Raw genomic sequence first — 26,276 nt, 5'->3', positions numbered from 1 at the left:
GTCGACAAATCGAGGTTTCCGTCATACTTTTTAATGGCCACATACTCTTTGATCTCTTGAATGCTTTTGAGCTTTAATTTCGTAGACTGCTCTTCGGTTTGGGGCGCGCGCGCGCGCGTGTGTGTGTGTGTGTGTGTGTGTGTGTGTTGTGCTATGTTTGTTTGTTTTACTCTTCTTGAACGAGGGGCAATCTGCTCTCCGTGGTATTTCCTCATAAACACTGTGGGTGGTTTCTCCGTGGTTCCCAGAGGTATTAGAATAGTTAAGGTTAGACTTTTCTTGGCTGCTGATACCTTTGAGGGTTGCTTGATGTGTGTGAGCCCTCAGCCAGCCTCTACTGTTCTGCTGTTTTTCCCTTAGTGTGTGTGACCCTGCTAATCCTAGGGAGGGAGTCCTCCCTTCCCCTGAAGTTATGTAATTGCTACTTCGAGCAAGGTAGCAGATGAAATCTGCGCTAGTCTGTCTTTTCACACCTATCTCTGATTTCCCGCGTGGCTGGCTGTATTTAATTTACATGGGCAGTTTCAGTTTTCATATTTTCTCAGTTCCCTAGAGGTTCTCTCCCTACCTTCCTCCATCCTTTAACATAGCACTCAAGAGTCACAAACAGCAGTTTCCTCTGGGTTTGTAGAACGACTAAGAAAATCTATACACTCCTGGAAAAAGAGTCACTGGTGGTGAGCATCGTTATAAGAACACACTGCTACAAAACTTTTAAATGGGTTTTAAGTAAACCAGTGTGTTCAGAGCAGACTGGCGGGATTGCAGTGAGACTTGACGTCTTGTCATTTAAAGCGAGGTTGAAGACACTTGTGTTTTTCACTGGCGAATGGGGTAGATGCTCAGGGGACAGGATTCAGACTGTGAGGGCCAGGGGTTGGTTTCCTGTCACTGTCTACTCAGGTCTGGGCTGGCTCTCCACTTGGTCACCTTATACAGCGGATGCAAGCATCAGGTGGGGGGCTGGACCAAAATTTGGATACCTTAGAACCCTGAAGGTGTCCTTGGGAAGTTAAGCATCTGCCAGCTGGTCCTTGAAGGAATCATAATGTGTTTACGTGATGTTTTTAGTAGCTCCCCCACCTCTGGACTAGCATACTTAGGATGTGTTCTTTTCTTTCCAGCTGACCGTGACAATCAGAGCTTTGTTGCAGAGTCTGAAGGAAAAGATCGCCCTTTTGAAGGACTTATTGCTAAGAGCTGTGTCAACACATCAGATGTATCCATGTAAACATTTCCACCTCTTCTCTAGAGTGGGAGGAAAAAGCAGTCTTATTTGGAGAAAGGAAGGAATCCGGGCCACCCAGATTTTTTTCCATAGCTCGAGGAAGACCTGGTTTCCCAAATATTGCCTATAATCTCGATTTCTATTTTAAGTGTCTGTTGCCCTGCTCTACCGTGAAAATGCTGGCGAGGCGAGCATATACTGATGGAATTAAGTACCGTGGCCGTTCTTGGGTGTGACCTTGACAGTGTAGAGAGCTAGTGCTCTCGTCGGTGCTGTCCTTGCCCAGAGCCCTGCGCTGCCACATGCCCCGAAGATGGTGAGCCACTGCTCCCACAGGAGGCCTTCCGTGATCATCCCGGGCTGGGATCATGCTGGACTTTCCAGAGCTCTGAGTGATCCATTTTCTTTTTCTGAGAGGCCAATGCCAATAGCCACCATAGACTTTCGGGGTTCTTTTCTTTTCTTTTCTTTTCTTTCTTTTTTTTTTTTTTCTGTTTATGTAGATTACTGAGATGTGACTCCTTTGCTTTAATGTTCTTTGGAAAGCACAGATCCCGCCCCTGGTTTTGGGAGGTTTGGGAGTGTGGGCGGGGAACAGAGCATTTACTTGAAGCAACTTGGGCCATCACCCCCACCTCCCACCTACCCTGCCAAGGTGAAGCCTTTTTTTTTTGTTAGAAGTTCATCATTTTATCAATTTAAAATCCATGTGACCCATTCCGTAAACCAGTCCTTTATTTTTTATTTATTTTTGAAGCTTTTTTTTTTTTTAATGTTTATTGATTTATATATTTTGAGAGAGAGACGGAGTGTGAGCAAAAGGGGGGAGGAACAGAGACAGGAAGACACAGAATCCGAAGCAGCTCCAGGCTCTGAGCTGTCAGCACAGAGCCTGATGCAGGGCTCGAACTCACAGACCGTGAGATCACGACCTGAGCCGAAGTCGGACGCTCAACCAACTGAGCCACCCAGGTGCCCCTAGAATTTTTTTCAAATCTTTTTTTAACTTTTATTTATTTTTGAGAGACAGAGACAGAGCATGAGCGGGGAAGGGGACAGAGAGAGAGGGAGACACAGAATCAAAAGCAGGCTCCAAGCTCTGAGCTGTCAGCACAGAGCCCGACGCGGGGCTTGAACTCGTGAACCGCAAGATTGTGACCTGAGCCAAAGTCAGATGCTTAACCGACTGAGCCACCCAGGCACCCCTAAACCAGTCCTTTAAACCTGAGTTTTTTGGGCTTGAAAACTAGTCTCAAACTGGTCTTCTCTCATCATTTCTTCAATTGTCAGCTCATACAAAAAAGCCAGATGTTGGTAGCTCAAGAAATGGTGATTATTGCCTGATTTTAAATGGGAGAAGGTAGGAATATTGCTTTTCAGACAAAATCATAGAAAATGTTTTAACAATTATTTTCTCGAAGGGCAACCCCCTTTATGCTACCAGGGAGGTTCATTTAGATTAATCTCGTGATTTTCCAAATATTCAGTTATTAACACGCTAAGGTTACAAGTAGAAGTTTAATTTCAATAAACAACAGGGGCCTTATTTTTTAACACAGGGAGGTTCGTTTAGATTAATCTCGTGATTTTCCAAATATTCAATTATTAACACGCTAAGGTTACAAGTAGAAGTTTAATTTCAATAAACAACAGGGGCCTTTTTTTAAAAATTTTTTTTTTTAATGTTTGTTCATTTTTGAGACAGAGAGAGACAGAGCATGAATGGGGGAAGGTCAGAGAGAGAGGGAGACACAGAATCTGAAACAGGCTCCAGGCTTTGAGCTGTCAGCATAGAGCCCGACACGGGGCTTGAACTCACAGACCACGAGATCATGACCTGAGCCGAAGTCGGACGCCCAACTGACTGAGCCACCCAGGCGGACAGGGGCCTTATTTTTTAACATGGTTGGAATATTCTTTAAAAAATTTTTCTTAATGTTTATTTATTTTTGAAAGGGGGAGAGAGAGAGAGACAGACAGACTGTGAACGAGGGAGGGGCAGAGGGAGATGGAGACACAGAATCCAAAGCAGACTCCAGGCTCTGAGCTGTCAGCACAGAGCCCAACGTGGGGCTCGAACTCGCAAAGTGTGAGATCATGACCTGAGCCCAGGCGCCCCAGCACAGTTGGAATAGTCTGATACATTTACTTTGTAACTTTACCCCCTATCTGGTATCGTTTATTACTGCACAGTATTATAAAAAAAGTTTTTATTTTATCAAAATCAACAAGTCCTGTTATGTAGACCTCAGGTAGTTTCCAATCGGCTTGGCTATTTTCTCTACTTTGAGTACCAAGTGTCAGGAAGTCTGCATGTCAGGTAAGGTGTGCAAACTCATTTTGCTGTTACCTAAAGCATGTGTGTTAAAAAGGTAACTAAATCACTGCTTCACGGTATAATATGAACAACTACCAACTTGGTAACTTCCATAAACATAACTTATTATTATTCATTTTATAATATTTATGTGCTCAACTATAGGGCAAAAAAAGAAACAAATTAAGAACCCTTCCTTTTTCACTGTTAGTAATTCCTGCTGGTTATTAGTTATGGAGAAGCATGTGGCAGTAATAATGGACTTGACTTTGTTCTAAATGCCTTCAGCCAGACCATCTTTTGAAATCCCTTAGACTTTGGTTTTGTGGTCATCTCACAATTTGCTGAATGAAGCACTAAAAATCTCTAAAAATATTTTAAAATATTGAACAGAGTTATTAAATACATTATGAAAGTACTTAAGGATGTTAATGCAGATAATTTAGAATTTTGTAGGACAAAGCAAAAACCCAACTGGACTGTAACAGTATTCTTTCTTAGGTATTTTTTCAAATGATTGGGTCTGTTTCTACTAGAAACACAACCCTTGCTAGGACAGAATTCAGATCACCCGCCTCATGGGGGCGCTCAAGACCTCTGTATTTTCAGGGAGACCGTTTCTGCTGATAGAATGGAAAGGAAGTAGTTTCTCTAGTATGAAGGCCTCTTGTTAACTCTTTTTCTGTTCCTCACATCTTCCCTTCCCTTGCCCTTTCTGTTCGCAACTATTTCAAATAATTCCATAGCAGTTATCCTCCAGATTTAAGATGTGTCAGGTGGCCACTTGTGAGTCCTAATAACCTCATATTATTAGTCTGTGTTGATGGCTCCTTATTTTCTTTACAAAAAAAAAAAAAAAAGGTAGTGAGGCCAGGCCAACCTTTGCACCCCAAGTCAGGGACGGAGCTGGAAAAAAAAAATCCCACATCCCAGCAGGGGAGTGTTTTACACTGAGGAGAGGAATCTGAGAGCTTAAGTAACTTGCCCCAGACCCCACAGCCGGGGAGGGGAAGAACTTGGACTCAGATGCAGGGCTGTCTGGCCCCAAAGCCAGTTGTTTAAAAGCTGAATTCTACCGTAGTAGAAATAACACAGTCATCTGTCACCTGGCCTGTCTTCAGCTAGAATTCCCTATTAATTGGCATGTTGCTGTAGTGCCAAAACAAATCCTGTTTATAACGCAAATCCTCAGGGCCCTCCTTAATCATCAGAAAGATTAAACAGTGTTCACTGCGCTTTATTAGGTATACTTTATGATGTTGTAATTCTTAGAAAATTTTTTGTCCGTAAATCGCCAACAGAGTGACAGCTTAAGCCTTTCTTTTCTTGAGGCATAATTAATGCCGGGTGACTTTTTTAATGTGAATATTCGAATACCACATTCCCTTACCGCGTTGGGTAGTTGAGAGTTTACAGCACTTTACTTCGTAAATTTATGCGTTTGTGAAGTTCTCCAAAGAACACCAGGGATTGCCAGAAAGATAAGTCCTAAGCACATGCCTTCCAAACAGCTAAATTCATGGAGTTAAGGCCTGAGACATTGTTGCTCTTTCTTGGAAAAGTATTTTCTCCTGGCAAGAAGAGATGCGAAGTTAAAATGAAAGTCCTGTGCTTTTGAATCGGTTCGTTTGCGATTCGTAAACTAAAGTCCTGCAGCCAGAGAGTTTCAAATTGCTGAAAACCATTCATTTCCATTCACAGTGCTTCTTGGAGACAGGAGGGATTCATTGCTTCTCTGGTTGAGAAAAGTCGTGTGCCACGGGAGGCTTGTGTGTGAAATGTCAGGTAGTAGCAAAATTATTCTTAGACTTGGCCTTACGCGAGCTCGTCTTTTTGTTGGGTTTTCAAAGGCAGCATCTTTACTAAGTTGAGGAGAATTAAAAAATCTCTTTACAAAGGGGTTCAGTATAAAAAGGTATTCTGGTGTCTTGGGAGAAGTCCTATAGAAATAGTTTTTCAAAAGTATAAATAACTTTTTAATTTATTTGGAGAGAGAAGGAGTGAGCAGGGGAGGGGCAGAGAGAGGGATGGGGAGACACCAAATCCCAAGCAGGCTCTTCTGCACTGGTAGTGGGGGGCTTGCACTCACCAACTGTGAGATCACAACTTGAGCCGAAATCCAGAGTCGGATGCTTAACCGACTGAGCCACCCAGCACTCCTAAATAGCTTTTCTCCGCTTTGTCTTTTTTTAGGGGGAAAAAAAAAACTAGGAAGATAGGTAGATGGATAGACGGTTGCAGTGATCACCATAACTGAATGTGGATGTTGGGGGGCTAACCCGGTAGATTTTAGGGAGAGCCCTTGTGGTTCTCACACACTCCACTTGTCCGTGACAGTTTTCACCGAGAAGAGTGAGGGTAAGATCGTGTTTACGGCGGTAGGGATTTTCTTCTTTATGCTCTCTTACGTTCTTTCTAGTTTTCCGTGTTAAAAGCTCCTTGCTTTGTTACCACGATAATAAAAATAGATGCTAGTTTGGTCTGCTGTGGTTTTTTTGAATATCCATACCTGGCAAAGTGTATAATTGGCAACTTTTACGTAAGTCTCCCACCACCCCCGATTTGTTTGGACACTTTTCTGCTCCATGAAGTCCAAACATCTGGGCACCGTTGGTGTGGCGGGAAAAATGCTGGCTTTGGAACCAGACGGAACTGAGACTGAGGGCCAGCTCTGCCTCTTCCTCAAGGCCAGAGAGCAATTTAGCCTGTCTAGACCCTCTACTCCAATGCAGAGTAGAATTAAATATGCTCACCTTGCAAGGTTTGTGTAGAAGCTGGAGGAAATCTATTTATAAAGCACCCCACTGGACTGGCCCCTCATCTTGGTGGGTGTTGAATAAGACGTAGCTTTCAACATTAACTGTGTGACCTTGGACAAGTTACTTAATCTCTTGGTGCCTTGGTTTTTGTTTTTTTTGTTTGTCTTCTTCTGTGAAATAGGGCTAACGAAAGTACACCTGGATTACAGAGTGGCTGCTGAGGGTTAAAGAACATTCACAGAAGGTGCTTTGCACGTAGTAAGCCCTCCTTGGAGATTAACTGCTGCTTAGTCTTTTGTTGCTGTTGTAAGAAGTCCAGCTACCGTGGGGAATTCCCAGGTGGTCCTTACGGAGTCTACATTCATGTAACGAGGTCCTATCGAAGCACACAGATAATGCTAGTGTTAAAATATTACTTGCAACCTGTGATCGGTGCTTCGAGAAAGCTAAGGACCCAGCCTGGAACCTAATAAATACTCAGTAGAGTTTGTTAACTTTAAAAGGAAAGAAAAAAGGAAGAAGTAGTACGGGAACCAGAAAAGTCTGGCCCCGAGGATCGTAGACCGTCCTCTTGGGGATCCGCCGTTATGGCACCAAAAAATAATTCCCTGCACGTTTCTCCCTTGTCCTGAGCCATTAATTCGCAAGCAAAACTTGCCAACGTTCTTTTTTTTTTTTTTTTTTTGAGTTTGTTTTTATTTATTTTGAGATAGAGAGCGGGAAAGGGGCAGAGAGAGAGAGAGAGAGAGAGAGAGAGAGAGAGAGAGAGAGAATCCCAAGGAGGCTCCGTGCTGTCAGCACAGAGCCCGACACCGGGCTTGAAGTCCTGAATCGTGAGATCATGACCTGAGCTGAAGTCAGACGCTTACCTGACCGAGCCACCCCAGGCGCCCCAAAACTGGCCAAAATTCTTAAGCCTTCTACCAAATAAAGAGAAAATCAGGGTGCCGGAGTAGGGGCGGGGCACCCAGTGGGACCAGCAACACCTCTGCTAAACCTCATCTTAGGTTTAAAGTCCTTATCAAGAGCTGGAGCCTTGCTCCAGGAAACACGAGCCCCGCTTTGGGGGAACCCCGCTTCTCTCCCTCCCCCTCGCTCACTTGCGCCCTCTCTCTAAAAAAAATTAAATTAAATAAATAGATGAAGGACTTATCAAGTTTCTGCAGAGAAGCTGGGCTTCAGCCTTCGGTAGTTAGTGAGTACCGGTAATATGAAGTCCGCGTCTGATTTCATCGAGTCTGACATCTCCATGACGGGGCTTTGGTTACATGTAAAAAACCAGCCTAGCCGTTGACAAGGAGCTATGGTTTTGTCTGTTCTCTGACCTTCCTTCCTTGGTTATACTCCTCAGACTGGTGGAAAAGGAGGTCCCAGCTCTGGCCACCGACTGTGTGCCCTCTTTCCCACTCTCATTCCTCCCAGCTGCCATCAGTCTGCATACATGTAGTATGGTCATTTCCGGGCGATTCTCGGACCTCTTGTTAACAGCAACCCCTATATAAGAAGCGTGCCATGCAGAAGGGCTATTAATCTCTTTCTTCTTCTACTTCCCTCCCCTCCCCCCCCCTTATGCCGCATTCTCTCAGTAGATTAAAATAAAAATGAAACAAAGAAGGAGGGTGCTCCTAATTGGTGAATTTTCCAGCTTTTCCAGATTAGCAGGAGGTCCCCGGGGAAAATTCTGAATGAGTATTACTAGTATTGTGAATGCTTTCAACAGGATGCTGGGAGGTGCCTAGGTTAAGGGGGGGCAGTATTGGGAACGCCAGGGTAGAGAAGCCCCCGGGGAGGTGTGGTGGTCAGGTCCAGCATGATGCGGTGGAAAAGCCCTGACCTAAAGCGGAAAGAGCTGGGCTGTAGGCCTGCACGGTCATGAACCAGCCAGGTGACAGCCACACGGGGCCGGTTTCCTGGTCAGGAGAAGCCGGAGAACCCTCACTGGCTTAGGGGAGCTCTGAGGGTTCCTGTAACATTAACTGTGATTCCTTTCTTCAGCTGCTAACCCACAAAACACAGTCACCAACTTCTAGAGCTCTTGAATGAAATTGATGTTCCTTAATGAAGCCCATTCTTAACCAGCTTAATTTTGTAACCAGTGTCTGCCAGATTTTAAAACCTGTCTTTCCTGTGTTTATTGTAAACAGCACCTTCTACCTGTATACTTCTCATTGTTGGTTTTTCCCAGTGACACTTCCCACTGCCCCCTCCCACCCCCACCCCCCGCCCCCAATCCTCTCCATCATCTTGTTGTTCATGGTCAATGATGTCGATGGTCGGTGCCTGTCATCCCAGACTTTTCTAGTTTCTAGGCATGAACAGATACACGTACATGTAAACATCAATTCTTTTGACTAGCGAGGGATCATACCATATATATGGTTCTGAAACTTGTGTTTTTATTAATTAGCATGTGACAGGCAAACATTACAAAATGAGATTCCATGAAAAGTTAAGTCCCCCTCACATCCTGAATCCCCCAGCTCCCCCCTCCTCACAGGCAGTTGTCTGTGCATCCTTCCAGAAGGTTTCTGAGTATATACAAATGTATATGTGTCCAGCTGAGTGTTTTTTAATTTTTTTTAAATGTTTACTTATTTTTGAGAGACAGAGAGAGAGTGCGAGGGAGCAGGGGAGGGGCAGAGAGAGAGGGAGACACGGAATCCGAAGCAGGCTCCAGGCCCCGAGACGGTGGGGCTCGAACCCACGAAACGTGAGATCATGACCTGAGCCAAAGTCAGGCGCTTAACTGACTGAGCCCCGCCCCAGGCACCCCTACATTTTGTTATTTACAAGGCGGTCTGGTAAGTGGTTGGACTTATTTACAGCCCCACCAGGAATAGCAGAGAGTGGTGCCTGTTTCCTCTGCCCTTTCCACAACTTCCCGGTCACAATTCCTCATCTGATAGGCGGAGGTGACATTATGTTTGTTTGCACTTCTCTTACGTAAAACTGAATGTTTTTCAATGGGATGAGAATTACTACTGTTTCTTTTTTCTGTGCTCCGTTATGTCTTTGCCTTTGTTTCTCGTTCGCCCCTGTGAGTTTGTCACTTGCAAATTTATTTCGCAGACATTTAAAATTTCTGTATAGTCAAGATTGGTCTTTTCCTTTCGTGGCCTCTATGTTTTCACTCTTGACGAGAAAGATTTTTCCTACTCCGAGATGATTGAAAAGTTCCCCTATGTCTCCTCTACTGATACTTTTATAATTTGTTTTTTATCTTTTAATCCCTGAGCCAGGGGAATCTGTGCTTAATCGTAAGAATGAACTGTAGTTCAGCTTCCGTTTGCCTGGGTGGCTGGACGCTGAAAACCACAGATTGCCGGAGAACAGAACCCAGGACAAGGCGAGTTAGCATTGGGATATAATTCACAATTCCACAAATTAAAATGCCCGGTCTGCCGTGTACAATTCATGCCCACAGCTTCTGTTTCCCTCTCCCTCCCCCCACCACACACTTCTTTGGGACAGAAGAAAAGCCTTCCGCTTTGTTGCCAATTTGCCACTAATTGAAACACATTGATATTTATTCTCGGTATTGAGATGATCAAAAGGCTAATGTTTGGCCTTCTTATTGGCACGGAGGAGGTATTTCAGCCCGCTGTTTCTTAGTTACAGTTGCTACTTGATGGTGTGCAAGTGGGGGTGACTGCAGGCAAGCAGGAAACGGAAAAGCCGTGGTAGCGATTTTCCTCGGGGAAGCCTGCATTCTGGAATGTTGAGAGAATTCGTTTAGTTATTTATTTATTGTTATTTTTTAAAAAATATCTAAAGCCGTGGAGGCTGCTTAGCCTCATTGGTTTGGGGACTTACGATTTTACTGACTACTATCTTACTGGGGAACTTCTTCAAGCGTTTTCTAAAAAAACTGTTTTTTAAAAATTAATGATGATTATTTTAGCAAGCTAGCTCCTTCTATCCACAATAGCAACCAGGGTTATAGATTCCCTGGGCCATGGTTTCGCTACGCCAGCCTCCCCCACCCCAGGAAACGATGATGCTATCATTTGATTCTGCCAACTTCCTTAGAAATATTTTGGGCCTACGTGCAGGGTTTGATGCCCCTGTTTGAAGTAGGAAAGTGTCACTGAATCTAAAGCAGCCGCCTAATGCCTTACTGTCACCAGAACTAGGTAATGTGGCCCCGGCGGCTCTGAATTACCAGTTTCAGGTCTAATAAAACAAAAGCCACCCAATAAAAAAAACCCTCAAAGCCAGATAAAATCCACTGTGCTGGGGATGGCTTATTTTTGTACTTACTCTTTATGTCTTGTGTCAGGTATGTCCTTACAGAAGTATCCCTTGGGGTGCCGAGTGGCTCAGTCAGTTAAGCCTCCGACTTCGGCTCGGGTCACTACCTCACGGTTCGTGGGCTCGAGCCCCACATCAGTCTCTGCCCTGATAGTGCGGAACCTGTTTGGGATTCTCTTTCTCTTCCTCTCTCTGCTTCTCCCTCGCTCTCTGTCTGCTTCTCCCTCGCTCTCTCGCTCTCTCAAAATAAATAAACTTCAAAAAAAAAGTATCTGTTAGCTTTCTCCCATTGTTCTTTTGATAGCTGAAGTCTTCCCCATCAACGTTTTATTTTGCTTTTAAACGCACGCACACGCTCACTGGTGCTCAGCCTAGAAGAACTCGCTTAACTTGCTTCAAGAAAGCTAGTACAGAAAACTCTGGATGTAGCCCTGACTTGTTATTTTTTTTAGCCATAACTTGTGAGTTGTGCCGGAAGAGGTGTTAGCGATAATCTGGCATTCCATACAAAGAGACAGAGATCCGCAAAAGAGAGATAACTGCTTCAAGGTTGCAGATAATGGTCAACACAAGACTAATAAGCTTTGGACTCCCGGCTTAACCCGCTCGCTAGGATAACGCAGTGAAATCCGAATCTTTCCTTGTAGTTTTCTTTAGAGTTTAAGGCTCATGCGGTGTGCTTAAATAATGAGCTGATGGGGGCACCCTTTAGAGCAAATCTGTCACATAGAGTAGCACTTTTCAAAATGGATTCCAGGTGTGTGAAGACACATTCGCACGGAAGAAAGAAGGCAGTATTGAGAACCCGGCTCATTTTTTTACAGGGCGTCTTGGGGGTGCTAACGTCTGGGCAAACACCCTTGAACACTGACACCTATAACTCAACACCCGAGGAATTCCTGACTCAGATCGCTCTGTTGACGGGAATAATCATTTCGGCATTGGTCACTGGGAGGAAAAATGATCTCTACCTGCCGCATTGGTCAGCGGCGGCTCGGTGTCCGTGGCCGCGAGTCCTCGGCTATGGTTCTGTCGAGGGCCTTTACTTGGGAAGTCTGTGGTGTCGAAGGTCAGAGCGGGAGGAGGAGGAGAACGGTTCAGGTCTCTTCTGGCCAGTGCCAGTCAGAGTCTGTAATCGTCACACCTGGCCTGGGAGAGCTCGCTTAATAACACGATAGGTAAACTGAGGTAATTCACCCACCGTTGGACCTTAACGAGATGTGTGCAGAACACAGCTTGAAGGAGACCGGAGACAGAACCTTCTGGATGAACTCATAACCCGGGAGAGGCTCCTTCTGGCATCCTTTAAGAACGAGGGGGCAGAGCCCGATCTCATCAGGTATGACGTTTTCCTTCACGGGGATTACGTGGTTGGGTGAAAAGCGTTCTTGGCCGAGATCACGGATGTGTTTCCCGAACGGCTCGATTTAACTAGTAAAATCTACCCCGCCCCTTTACAGCGTTTGCCATGTCATGGTCTCTCTCTTTAGCGTTCTTTAATTTTCTGGATTGAGTAAGCCGGGTATGTTGGGCGGAATCTCATCCTGAGGGAAGACGGTTTGCGTGGAATACGGACCGGGTCGGAAAAGTTCCTTTGCATCCTCTAGTTGTGCTCTCTGCCACGTGAGCTGTCTTTTTGGCTCCCGAAGTCACGTGTTCGCCTGGGTGGGGAAAAGGCTTCCCCATGTGTGTGTTTTCACTGGCACGTTTGGGAAACTGTGTCCTAGCGAGACTGTGGTCCGTGCTCACGAAGGTAGGGGAGCACGGCCGTTGGATCCTGGCCCGTTCCGTGCCGGTGAGTGATTCCCACTCTGTGGAGGGGACAGCCGCTGTCCGCCCAGCTCTGTTGGAACACCCAGAGGAGCGGGCCAGCTCTCCAGGGTTGGGGTTAACGAACCCCATGTGCTTCCCTCTTCGGAGCTGTCCACACAGCCCCCTTCCAGAACTCCTGTAACTTCATCGTGGGAACCATCACGATGGTTCGAGGAGATGAACTTCACGTAGAAACTCGCCTCTCTCCCTCTTTGCCACGAGGGATGATGCTTTCGTTCTGCGGAGTGGCTTGCTTCTGCTTAGTTCCTGGGTAGGAATGACATGGCTTCTCAAGGGCAGTGGTTTTTGACCTTTGGCCACGAGTTACTGGGCCCTGCGTCAGACAAATCGAGGGGGCGCATGGAGGGTCCCAGGTAAGTATGATATGCAGTCAGGATTGCAGACCACTGCCCTGGGGTAAGCAGAGGAGAAGGAAACAGTGTCCTGTTGGCCCCAGGCCTTGGGAGCCTGTGACCTAGGGATGCAAGAAAGAAACAGACAGGAAGCCAAATGGAATCCGGAGTTGTTTCTGTGGCGAAATAAAGCCCAGGAGTCAGGGAGGGAGGAGTCATGTCCCGGGCAGGGTGTGTAAGAAGCCAGAAGTGGGCCAGATAGCTCTCTGGCTGTTTGCGGTGATGAAGGCGGTAATCCAGGGCTGGCGAGACAGAAACACACGAGCTGGGGATCCGTGGCGCACAGTCAGGGCCACCTGTCAAGAAGCGCGTCTACGTTGGAGTCGAGAAAGTAAACAAAGGTGCAGCTGGCAGAGCCAACCGGAGAGGCCATGGGCGGCATCTAAATACCTCTGCTTGGTGGTCCAGCAGGTGGACCTTCTAGGTCTGCGTCTCTTTCTTTCTTTCTTTTTTCTTTTCTTTCTTTTTTTTTTTTTTAACATTTATTTATTTTTGAGACACAGAGAGAGATAGAGCACAAGCAGGGGAGGAGCAGAGAGAAAAGGAGACACAGAATCCGAAGCAGGCTCCAGGCTCCGACCCGTCAGCACAGAGCCCAACGCGGGGCTCGAACTCACGAACCGTGAGATCATGACCTGAGCCAAAGTTGGATGCTCAACTGAGTGAGCCACCCAGGCAACCCTAAAAAATTTTTAAGTAGGCTCCACCCCCAACATGGGGCTTGAACTCACAACCCTGAGCTTAAGAGTTGCACGCTCTACTAACTAGAGCCAGCCAGGCGCCCCTGAATCTGCATTTAAATTTTAAAGTGAGAGAGAGGGAGAGGGAGAGAGAATGAGTGGGGGAGGGGCAGAGTGAGAGGGAGAGAGAGGATCCCAAGCAGGCTTTGCACTGTCAATGTGGAGCCCGATGCGGGGGCTCGAACTCACAGACCAGACTGTGAGATATGTATGACCTGAGCTGAAACCAAGAGTTGGACACTGAACCGACTGAGCTACCCAGGCCCCTGGTGCAGAATCTGCATTTTAACAAGATCCCGGGGATTTGAATGCACCTTACAACTTGAGAAATATAGCTCTATATCTTTTGTTCTCTTTTTTTTTTTTAATGTTTATTTAATTTTGAGAGAGAGGGAGAGACAGAGCGTGAACAGGGGAGGGGCAGAGAGAGAGGGAGACACAGAATCCAAAGCAGGCTCCAGGCTCTGAGCTGTCAGCCCAGAGCCCGACGCGGGGCTCGAACCCACGAACTGAGAGATCATGACGTGAGCCAAAGTCGGACGCTTAAAGCGACTGAGCCACCCAGGCGCCCCATCCTTTGTTCCTAATGGTGGCACTGGGCATCTAAGTTACCCAAAGGGCTTATAAAAGACAATAAAGAAGAGAGAGACAGAGAAAGAAGAGGAAGGAAATACAGGTGGCAGGACCGAATCCTTGCAGAGAATGAGTGAGTAGCCTGGCCTGAGGCCTGGGTAGCCGTGATGGGGGGCACACTCCTCAGGTGCGTCTAACAGGTGGCGGGGGAGGCCGCTGCCCCGTGTCCACCCGCGGTGCCAGCTGAAAGCTCGAGTCTGCCGCGCACTTCCCGGGTGCCGGGCACGGGCTGAGCACCTCGTGTGCGTTTGCTCAGGAGGTCCTCGTGACGTCCATTTTACAACGGAGAAACTGAGTTTGGAGGGGTCAGGTAACTCGCACAAGACCCTGAAGCTGACGGGTCTCGGAGCGTGGATCTCACCCAGACGCGAGCGCCGTCACACGTGAACTCGCAGCCACCGCAGCGCGAGAAGTGCTGGGCCCGGCCCTGTTGCCCGCTGGTCTCCCGGCCATCTGGGCTTCGAAGTCATTGACCTTGGGGTGCAGGTATGCGTGCTGCCTCTTTCACTGCTGTTAGGACAAGGTGAGGCGATGGGTATGTGAAGGGCTTAGTGACGCAAGATGTTCCTCCTGGGGAACCGTGCCGCCATCAGGCCTGGAGGAAGCGCCTGCTGCTGCCTCCTTCCCTCCCCCTCGGGAGTTCCTGCCCCCCCCCCCCCAGGCCTCCCCGACTGACCGGTCTTGTTCCAGGGAGCCTGCCCCTTCTCCCCTTCCAGATCTCACTCTGTGTCCCCTTCCTCGGTGCCCGGCTTGTTGCCGTCTTGCCCACAGACAGTCGCAGGTTAACTCTCGCAGCGGAATCCATGGCTGCAGGGGCTTCCCCTTCGGGGGGGTTGTCCGCGGAAGCCTCCTGGAGCCCAAAGCAGATTGACTGTCGGGAGAATTTTAGCAAAGCTGGTGGATTAGCGTAGAGGCGTTGGGTCTCAGAGGCCTTCTGCGACCAGTGCCTCTTCCCCGTCCCGTGGTTCAGGCTGAGCCACATGCTGGGCCCACCCGTGTGGCTCGGAGGGGGACAGTTGGGGTGGCTTGGGGACAGGGAGGCCACACCAAGGCAGAACCGTGAAGCAACGAAGGCCGAAGTCCTCGGGGCTTGAAGTCACTGAGGCAGCTGGCCGGGCTTATTTACATGCTCTCGAGATGGAACCGAGGGAAGTGTAGATGCCATTGTGTCGTCGTAGCTCAAGGAACGGAAGTCCGGAATAGCTTGGAGTAAGCTTCCAGAAGCATTCTGTTGAAAGGTGCGTCAGCGCCGTGGGGTAGAAGGGACTCCTGAGGAGCGATGTGAGGAAGGTGCGAATGGATAGGACGTTCCGTGCTGGGTGGCATGGGGGCTAGCCAAGAGAAGGAGGCAGTGTGGCCCTGCTGACCTCTGGGAGAAAGTCAGTCAGTACAGGTAAAAAGAGGAAAGCTTATGGTGGGTGGCCTGGAAGGTGGGTCGCTGGGGAATCCCTACGGAGCCCAGATTGCTGTCGACCCACCTGCAGGTGCTTGCTAGGGCTGCTGCAGGCACAACACTGGGGGCTCAGCTACCAGAAACGTCCTTCCTCACGGTTCTGGAGGCTGGAAGGCCAGGCCAGCGTGTCACTGGCAGTGTCGTGCCCCCTGACGGCCGTGACGGAGGGTCTGTTCTAGGTGTCTCTCCTGGCCTTTTAGGTGGCCGACTTCTGTCTGAGTCTTCACGCGGTCGTTCCCCTGTGCGCACACGTCCCCCTGACGTGTCTGAGGTCTGTGTGTCCAGCATCCCCTCTTCTTATAAAGATAACCCGGGGCATGTTGGATGATGGGCCACCCCAACGACCCCATTGTAACTTAATGACCTCATTAACGAACCTGTCTCCAAATACTGTCGCGTTCTGAGGTACGTACCAGGGGTTAGCACTTCAACCCCGAATTCACAGGAATTTTTTGCGAAAATGCACGTCCTGTGACATCCCAGGAGAATCTGGTCGATGAGAGGATGCGTGCTGGGTGAAAGCATTCTCAGATATTATGTAGGAAAATCCTTGGGAAATCTGCTTTCGGGCCACGAAATGGACACGAGACGGCGCTGACCCGACCCGCTGGGAAGACAGCACCGCCAGGGACTTACTGGAGACAAGAAATGGGTCTGTTGGCGAGCGGAGGAGCGAATGATTGTCACGGTCAGGTGCTGGCAGCAGATTGTCATCACCCGGAAGTCAGAGTTTCTGGTCTTTGATTTCACTCGCCTGGCGACATCAGAGTGTTATTTTTGCCCTCTGTACCCCTGGTCCCCACGCTTGAGGCCTCCCCTTCCACCCCCGACTTCTCGTACCCCGGGAACTCCTTCACTGGCCTTCGGAGGCTCTGAATTCACATGTAGACGTAACCAGGCTGGAATCACAGTTCAACTTGGCCTCTTGCGTCCTGACTGTCAAGGCCGCCTGGTCCTTTCTGATACCAGCCGTCAGGGACCTTTCGGCTCTGTCTTTGGAGGGACCTTGTTCCCTTCCCTGCCGGTCCGCTTCTGTGACACACAGCTTCCTCAGGCCTCCCCGCGGTTAATTCCCGGTCCTGGGCTCCCCGGCGTCCTTTCCTACTTCTCTGATCTCTGGACTCCTCTGGCATTTTTGTTTGCTTCTGTCATTCTTTAACAAACCAGCGTGATTTGCTTTGTTACCTGGCGGGGGCGGGGGTGGAGGCTCCGTGGCACATGTCTTTGCCTTGGGTCACGACCTACGGAGATGCGCTGGCCAGAAAGCCTTATCAGAACCTTCAAATGTGATAGACACGCTCTCTGCGGCACACGTTGTCATTAATGCCAGACTGCCAGCACGGCGCATTCCCTGTCGCAGACCTGGGGCTAATCGGCTTGCTAATCAGTGTTTCAAAGCCCCGTGATGACCGGCAGCCAGAGTGAGGCATCGGTTTGTCCCATCAGGACCCACCGGGAGCCCGTGGAGCCCCTGCCTCTCCCTCTCCTTCCTGTTTCCTTTGTGTGACCCCGCTCCTCTCCTGCCTGCACCCGAACCCTCAGCCTCCTCTCTCCCGGGGGCCCCCCCACCCCTCCCTCTCCTCCTCTTCCCCCTTCCTCCTCATATGTGGCCTTATTAAGGAGAGAAGAGTATTGTCAGACCGCGGTTGGGATTAGCATTCCCCTTACACAGACATTGATGTGGCGATCACGCAGTTGAATGTGCGGCTGTCATGTGATGCGATCTTAGCTGCACCTTACGGATTACGGATCATTATTTTAAAGCAGTAAACCTTGATGGGAGACGGCGGGCTAAATAAGCGATGGTTGACTGACTTAGGGCCTTTGGAAACTTGTTAAAGAAGTCTCCGAGTAACAACGTCTCCTAGAAGATAAGCCGCGACTTAGAAGGACGCTGCTTTAAAATCCTCCTGCCCTTTATACTCGAGAGCATTGCTGAGTCTCACCATTACTTAAATCTTTGTCTGTAGAGAGAGAGAAAAACAATCATTGCATACTCCACTGCTCGGTGAGCATCTCAGAGATTATGTGATTAACTCGGCTGTAGTGGGTGGCTAATTGGCTAAGCTTTAGTCGTTACACCAGCAGCTATGTTGAGGATTATAGGAAGTAGGAAGTTATTTAGACGTCGGGATGGTAGCTGTGTGTCAGGAATGGCGTATTAGGAAGGAGACCAGTTGCTAAAGTCAAAAGGATGACGGTGGAATGTTCCTGTTTTCTTGAAGTGTCGACGTTAGGCATTTGATGTCAGGTATCTTCCTTTGAGCTATTAAAAAAAAAAAAAGAAAAGTATGTTATTTCCAGTGTGTATTTCATGTCACTGTATCAGAAACCACAGTGGACAAAAGAAAAATTTACATTCAGTTTTACGTGAAAAGCACCCCTCCCCCATTTTAAGCCATTGAATGTTGGGTTTTTATTATTATTATTTTCAATGTTTTTATTTATTTTTGAGACAGAGAGAGACAGAGCATGAGCAGGGGAGGGGCAGAGAGGGAGGGAGACACAGAATCCGAAGCAGGCTTCAGGCTCTGAGCTGTCAGCACAGAGCCCGACGCAGGGCTCGAACCCACATACCGCTAGATCATGACCTGAGCTGAAGTCGGACGCCCAACCGACTGAGCCCCCAGGCACCCCAAGATGTTTTATTCCAAATTACAGCTTGAGTTATAAGAAGGATGATTCATATCTGATTCCACTTAGATTTCCTAAAGAATCATTGCTTGATATTTTATGTTGCCTAAAGTTTTTAACACATGAGCAACCCCTACTTTCCTAAAAGTAGGAATAGCTAAAGAATGCATAAGTAATATATTCACACGGATGAGAAATTTAAAAAGCTTTTGACAGTATTTGGTGACAAGCCTCCCTCCCACTGTGTTCCCCGCTTCTGGACATAAATATCAGTGTTAAAAATCATTGGCATATCAGGGCTCCTGGGTGGCTCAGTCAGTTGAGTGTCCGACTTCGGCTCAGGTCATGATCTCACAGTTCATGAGTTCAAGCCCCGCATCTGGCTCTGTGCTGACAGCTCGGAGCCTGGAGCCTGCTTTGGATTCTGGGTCTCCCTCTCTCTCTGCCCCTCCCCTGTTCACCCTCTGTTTCTCTTTCTCTCTCGAAAATAAATAAACATTAAAAAAAAGTCATTGGCATATGCTTCTGAAGTTCTCTGAAGCATCTACCAGCAAATATGAATATTCCTTATTTCCCTCCGTCTTTTACGCAAATGGTACATACTATTCTGCAACATTTTTTGGTCACCTGATCAGATGTATTGGAGAGCTTCCCAAGGTAGCAGGTTTTTGTCCTTCATTTTGATAGTCTTGTAATATCTCGTTATATGCATGTACCATGATTTCTCTAACTAGCTTTCTATTAACAGACGTGTGTTGTTTCCAGTCTGTTATGCATATATTTTATATGTGTGCATATATGCTTACTACATAGATTTCTTCTACAAAAAAATGGTGGTGAATAACGTTACATATAAGGGAGTTCCCCCATGTGAACATCTGCCTCTAGATAGGTTCTTAGAAGGAGGAGGGTGGGGAGGGGGTGCGGGGACGGGATGGGGTGCGCCTGGGTGGCACAGTCGGTTAAGTGTCTGACTCTGTCTCAGCTCAGGTCACGATCTCACAGGTTGTGAGTTTGAGCCCCGCATTGGGCTCTACACTGACAGCATGGAGCCTGCTTGGGATTCGGTCTCTCCTTCTCTCTGCCCCTCCCCAGCTTGTGCGCACGCTCTCTCTCTCTCAAAATAAATAAATAAACTAAAAAATAAAATAAAATAATAAAGAAGTAGGATGGGCTGGGTCCAAGTATATGCACTGTGACTCTCACAGAACCAGCGTAGACTTTTTTTTTTTTTTTCAACGTTTATTTATTTTATTTTTGGGACAGAGAGAGACAGAGCATGAACGGGGGAGGGGCAGAGAGAGAGGGAGACACAGCATCGGAAACAGGCTCCAGGCTCCGAGCCATCAGCCCAGAGCCCGACGCGGGGCTCGAACTCCCGGACCGCGAGATCGTGACCTGGCTGAAGTCGGACGCTTAACCGACTGCGCCACCCAGGCGCCCCACCAGCGTAGACTTTTATGTGAGTGCCTGTTTCCATCCAGTTTTCCCCAAAGACAGTGTCACTAACCTTGGTTTCCTAGGCCAGTGTCCGATATGAGGATTATTACTTCCTAGTAGAGTTTTATGGCGCTCCTGTATAAAATCCTAACGAACCAAGGTTATCAGGAAATTCTCCTGTGTTTCTTTTTAGTGCTCTCACGATTTTATTTTATAACTGTTAAATATCTGATCCATCTGGAGTTTAATTTGGTGAAGAATATGAATCCCACTTTTTTCCTACTTGGCTACCCTATTTTTTTTTTTTTTTTTTTTGGGCTGTGTTTTTTCCTGAATGATCCATTTTTGCAAATTTTGAGATGGTGAGCATTATACTATTACACTGTGTGTGTGTGTGTGTGTGTGTGTGTATTTGGATCTGTTTCTGGACTTTGTGATGTGTTCTGTGGTCTCTCTGACTACTCATGTGTTAGTACCTTTTGAGGCTCTATTGTAAAGTTTTAATACATGATAGTTTTCTGTCATTATACTTCTTTTTTTTTTTTAATTTTATTTATTTTAAAGAGGGAGAGAGAGAGAGAGAATATCTCAAGCAGCTGTTAGCACAGAGCCTTATGCGGGGCTCTATCCCATGACCCTGGGATCATGACCTAAGCTGAAATCAAGAGTCAGATGCTCAACCGAATGAGCCACCCAGGCACCCTTATGCTTTTTTTTTTTTTTTTTTAAGAGTTTTGGTTGTTTTTTTTTTTTAACGTGAATTCTAGAACGAGCTAGCCTGATTTTTGAAAAGGAAAAGTAGCTTTTTTTTTTAATTGGCATTCCATTAAATCTTGAAAACTTTTATCGTATTGAATCTTTCTCTCCAGGAACATGGGGTGTCTCTCCACTTGGTCAAGATGCCGTTCAGGGCTCTCAGGGTGAGCTGTGCGCATTTGTGGCTTAACGTATTTTTAGGTATTTTACGTTTTTGGTGGTTCGAATTCAGTATTTCATGCCATGGTGCTTTTCGGTCATTGTTTATAGGAAGCTGTTCACATCTGATGCCTCCTAATTAGTATTCTAACCACTTTCTTAAAGCTCTGATTGTTTCCAGTCTTCCTGTTGGTCCCCTTGTCTTTGCCAGTTGTTATTTGTTTGTTTCCTAAGAGAAAGGAGCTTCTGAGCTTCCCAATGAGTAGACTGGCTCAAAATAGAGCTAGGCTGGGCTCGCATCACATGCCGTGTTATGCCGAAAACTGTGGAAGAATAGAGTTGCCATGATTGGCTTGGGTCTGCTCAGGAGAGATGCATCCTTGAACCTAAATGGGAGTTGGGCTCGTGTGCCCTGAGCAGTGGAGCCCTGAGCAGAATCAAGGTTCCGCTCACGAGGGAGAAGAGACTTGCTGAAGTCAGGTAGGACCCCTGTAGTGACTACATCAGCCCTCCCCTACAGCTCTTCCCCTGGCGGTAACTTGCCACATCCTGAAGTCTCTTCTGACACCAGGTGAGGAAGGTTCTGGAACTCTGTGACCTCGAGTAGGACCTTCATCTCCTGTCCCTTCTCTTGTTCCTGACGTCCCAGGGAAGTGGTACCTCACGGGCCTTCTGGGTGATGTTAGTTAGGTTCACGTGGAGCTTAGATAATCGCCTTGAATCTTCAGTTCGCTTTTTAAGGAATTTGGGAAAGCCATCACTACCACCCGTCTGCCCAAAGAGGATTGGGAGATAGGCTTTTGGAGTTCAACCCGTTTTCAAGAGTGACCCACTTACTCAGTGTCACAGAGCGGGTTTCTTCTGTGGGCAGAGGATCCCGTGCATTTCATGTTAGGTACCATTTAACTCTAGTTTGGACGCTCGTAGCTTCTGACCTTGTCTCCACGTTCCTGACAAAGGCAGTGGGCTAACTTCATGCACGGACTGATACTTCGTATGACAAGAGGGAGTATTTGCAGTAGGGACTGGCCTGAAAAATCCGGACTGTATGTTGCCTTAGTATATTTTTCCCCCTCTGTTAACTACTGAAATGGTAGCAGCCGTGCAGCATGCACCTTGATCACGTTTCCTTGGGGAGAAAAACTGGGTACGTCGTAGGACAGAGTAGACTTGTGACTCCCTTTGTGGTGGAGACAGGCTGGTTGAAGGCTTCGGCCAAATTTTTGGCCCTTTGGATATTCTAGTGGTTTATGGGAACGGATAGAATTTTAAAAATAAAGACTTAATCTAAAAGTGGTGCATCACGGGGGCACCTGGGGGGCTCATTCGGTTGAGCGTCCGACTTCGGCTCAGGTCATAATCTCCCAGTTGGTGGGTTCAAGCCCCGGGTCGGGCTCTGTGCCGACAGCTCGGAGCCTGGAACCTGCTTCGGATTCTGTGTCTCCCTCTCTCTCTGCTCCTCCCCTGCTCGTGCTCTCTCTTGCTCTCAAAAATAAACATTTAAAAAATTGAAAAAAAAATTTAAAAAATACAAGTGGTATATTATGTCATAAACACATTGTACAAAAAGAGTAATCACGGAAAATTAGAGCTTCCTTCTACTTCAACAGACGTGAGTTTCCTCATTTCTTCCCCAGAGGCAACCACTTCGAACAGTTTTTTACGTGTCCTTGGAGAGAGACTCTACACGTAATAGAAAAGCATGCACACACCTCCAATCTCCCTCCCCCCTCTTTTATTTTTAACATGAATGATAGTATAATATGCCCTCTTGCCTCTGCATTATCTCTTCAGTTTCGCAGGATATCTTGGACAGTCTGCAGCAGAATGTTTAAACCAGTACTCTTAATCAGGGCGCCTGGTGGCTCAGTCAGTTCAGCGCCCGACTTCGGCTCAGGTCATGATCTCACGGTTCGTGAGTTTGAGCCCCGCATCAGGCTGTGTGCTGACAGCTCGGAGCCTGGAGCCTGCTTCCGATTCTGTGTCTCCCTCTCTCTCTCTGCCTCTGTCCTGCTTGCTCTCTGTCTCTGTCTCTCTCAAAAAACTTTTTTAACTAGTACTCTTAAATGTTTCGATAGTGTCTCAGAAGTTGACACAGCAGCTCTTTTGAGATTTTTTTTTGGGATGAATGGCAAGACTGGTGATCACTTGAGGGAATCTCTGCAGTCACGTTAGGACAGATTTTTGTTTCTCTCTCTGTGGGATAGGAAAGGAAGCTCTATCAGCAGCCCGACTTCCAAATAGACACTGAGTGTAAAGAAAGGTTGTCCATTTGGATGACTGATCAAGCAACTGAAACCAAAGACCTTGAGATGTGCATAAATAGCAGTGATCGCAATCCCATGCCATTGGTCCCATCGACAAGGCTACCCAGTGATACCGTGCGAGACGTAATGAGGTGTAGTCCATCCACAAACAGGTTTGCAGCAGTAACCTGGTAGCTTCTGTTCTCAGGTTTGGAAAGCTGGACAACAAAGAAATATCAAATGAGAAAAAAATTTCAAAGATGCCGTTTATTCTTGCGTTAAAAACTTGAAATATGTAGGAGTAAGTCAAATGAAAGGTGTATGTGACCTCTACAGTCAAAACTGTAACATTATTGGGACGCCTGGGTGGCTCAGTCGGGTGAGCGTCCAACTTCAGCTTGGGTCACGATCCCCGCGTCGGGCTCTGTGCTGACAGCTCAGAGCCTGGAGCCTGCTTCCGATTCTGTGTCTCTCTCTGTCTCACTGCCCCTCTGCCCCTTGCGCGCGCGCGCTCTCTCTCTCTCTCTCAAAAATAAATAAATATTAAAAAAAAATTAGAAACTATAACATTATTTAAAGAAATTAAGGAAAGACGAAACGATACGCTATATTCAAGATGGGAACACTCAGTACTGTAAAGACATCAGCTCTCTCCAAATTCACCTGTAGGTTCAGAACAAATCCACTTAGAGTCCTCAGCCAGTTTTTTATTTTGTCCCTTAAGAAGCTGATTCTGATGTGGTGTTTAATAATTCTTATGTGGCATTTAAAAGAGCCAAGGCAATTTTGAAGAACGAAGGGGCCGAGCACTCACATCAGCGAACGGGACTCTCACCATAAAGCTGCATTGTGGTGTCACCCCAAAAGTAGGCAAACAACCCCGGTGGGAACAGTCCCGCATACACAGTGTCACTTGATTCTTGACAAGGGTGTGCTGCAGTGGAGTGGAGAAAAGGCAGTCTCTACAGTAAATAAGGTTATATCAGTTTGGTATGCATATGGGAAATAAAAGAATTTCAGCCTCTGCTGTCATTCTCCGTAAAAATCTGTGCCAAGAGGATTGCAAATCTCAATGTGACAGTTGAAATGAGAGCTTGTGGAGGAAAACAGAGGAGAATGTCTTTATGACCTCGGGATGCACAAGCCTTTCTTACAGGACACAGAGACTAACTGTGACAGAAACACACGGTAGGTGGGGCTTCCTTAAAATAAGAAATTCTGTTCATCATGGGGCGCCTGGGTGGCTCAGTCAGTTAAGCGTCCGACTTCGGCTCACGTCACGATCTCACTGTCCGTGGGTTCGAGCCCCGCGTCGGGCTCTGTGCTGACAGCTCAGAGCCTGGAGCCTGTTTCAGATTCTGTGTCACCCTCTCTCTCTGACCCTCCCCTGTTCATGCTCTGTCTCTCTCTGTCTCAAAAATAAATAAATGTTAAAAAAAAAATTAAAAAATAAAAAGAAATTCTGTTCATCAGAAGATACCACAAAGCACAAAAGATAAGCCAGAGAATGAGAATCTGTATTTGCAGCGCATACATCCGACCCAGGAGCTGTATCCAGAGTACATAAAGAACGGCTATAATTTAAGAAAATGGCTGACAACCCATTAGAAAGAAAGAGGCAGAAGGCCTAGAATTTGGACTTCCCGGAAGAGGATAGCTGGTTGCTGGTGAGCATCTGAAAAGATGTGCCGCTTAAGTAGTCATCAGGAGATTGCGAAGCAAAACCACGATTGTCGTACCATCACACCTACCGGAATGGCGGAGGTTGAAATGGCAGGCGTGGCCGGTGTTACTGGATGTGGACTGGCTGGATTTCTCACATACCGCTGGCAAGGCTATCAGTTCTGTAACCACTTTTCAAAAAATTTTTTTCAGGGGCGCCTGGGTGGCGCAGTCGGTTAAGCGTCCGACTTCAGCCAGGTCACGATCTCGCGGTCCGTGAGTTCAAGCCCCGCGTCAGGCTCTGGGCTGATAGCTTGGAGCCTGGAGCCTGTTTCCGATTCTGTGTCTCCCTCTCTCTCTGCCCCTCCCCCGTTCATGCTCTGTCTCTCTCTGTCCCAAAAATAAATAAAAACGTTGAAAAAAAAAATTAAAAAAAAAAAAAATTTTTTTTCATGTTTATTCATTTTTGACAGAGAGAGACAGAGCATGAGCGGGGGAGGGGCAGAGAGAGGGAGACACAGAATCCGAAGCAGGTTCCAGGCTCTGAGCTGTCAGCACAGAGCCCGACGCGGGGCTCGAACTCACGGACCGTGAGATCGTGACCTGGCTGAGGTCAGACGCTTAACCAGCTGAGCCACCCAGGCGCCCCTCTGTAACCACGTTGGAAGACTGACCGTGTCTCCTAAAACTGAGCTGCACAGAAGCATGTATAAGACCATTTCTAGCAGCATTATTCCAGATATTCCCACCTGGAAACAACCCCGTGAGCATCTGCCCTGCGGCGGGTAAATACGTCACGGCGTCTTCATACGGCGATACAACAGGAAACGAGACCAAGTGATCTACGGCTTCTCACTTCACGCCACGGAGGATCTCACAAACACGTCGAGCAAAAGGAGTCTGACATAAGAGGACGTGCTGTCAGATGGCGTTCCGGTAAAGGCAGAACTTACTCACGGTGTTACAGCTCACCAAACAAAGTGGGGCCCTTTGCGGGAAGCCGTGAGGGAGCAGGGGGCACGAGGGATCCTCGTGTTCTGCCAGTCCTGTTTCTTGCTAGGTAGTGACTACCGGGGTATTCACCTTGCAGACCATCTCTGAGCTGTGCAGCTACGACTTTTCTGTTTCTGTGTTCTACTTGGATTGAAAACTACGTGTAGGGGCACCTGGGCGGCTCAGCCGGTGGAGTGTCCGACTCTTGGTATCAGCTCAGGTCATGATCTCACAGTTTGTGGGATTGAGCCCGTGCTCAGCGTGCGATTCTTTCTCTCCCTCTGTCTCTCTCTTCACCCTCTCCCCCACTTGCACTCTCTCTAAAAAAAAATAAAATAAAAGTATGGGTATAACTACATATATACACACCTACATTTGTATATAACGTGTATGCAGACAAGTGTGTATATACCTGTATAGATGTGTAATTGTGTATGTATATGTACTTATTCATATAACATAATAAGTGTAAGAAGTGATACTATATATGCCTTTATAAATGTATGTGTATACCACTCATATTTATGTATGAGTACATATAAATGTATACACACACACACACACACACACACACACACACACACACACACTGAGAACTCTGTCCTGAACAGACCACAAGACGGAGATGTAAGTCAGGAGAACTCGGGGGACACTTAACTCAGCCCTTCCCAGTTTCTAGGTTTTGAAAAGTTAGGATTTTTCTCCCTTGAAAGTGAGGGGGAGGGCCAGGGTTCTGGGCCGCCCACCTTCACAAAAGGGACCCTGTCCCCCTTCCGTTCT

General features: G+C 47.3%; 1 protein-coding gene across 4 annotated transcripts in view; it reads left to right on the top strand.

Annotated features, from left to right (window-relative positions):
• The window catches only part of STX8 (syntaxin 8), a 220,894-nt gene that overhangs the window by 13,095 nt on the left and 181,523 nt on the right, over positions 1–26,276 (top strand). For all 4 annotated transcript variants that reach the window (XM_086686007.1, XM_086686005.1, XM_086686008.1 and 1 more), the window contains exons 3-4: positions 1,125–1,219; positions 11,784–11,894. In XM_086686007.1, the coding sequence (XP_086542133.1) occupies positions 1,125–1,219; positions 11,784–11,894 (206 nt within the window). The remainder of the gene's footprint in view (positions 1–1,124; positions 1,220–11,783; positions 11,895–26,276) is intronic.

This window comes from Puma concolor, chromosome E1 (assembly GCF_028749965.1).
Source record: "Puma concolor isolate L17-30 chromosome E1, mPumCon1.1.hap2, whole genome shotgun sequence".
NCBI classification, from domain to species: Eukaryota; Metazoa; Chordata; class Mammalia; order Carnivora; family Felidae; genus Puma; species Puma concolor.
The sequence above is the reverse complement of the archived record's forward strand: the minus strand, read 5'-3'. Positions and strand labels throughout refer to the sequence as shown.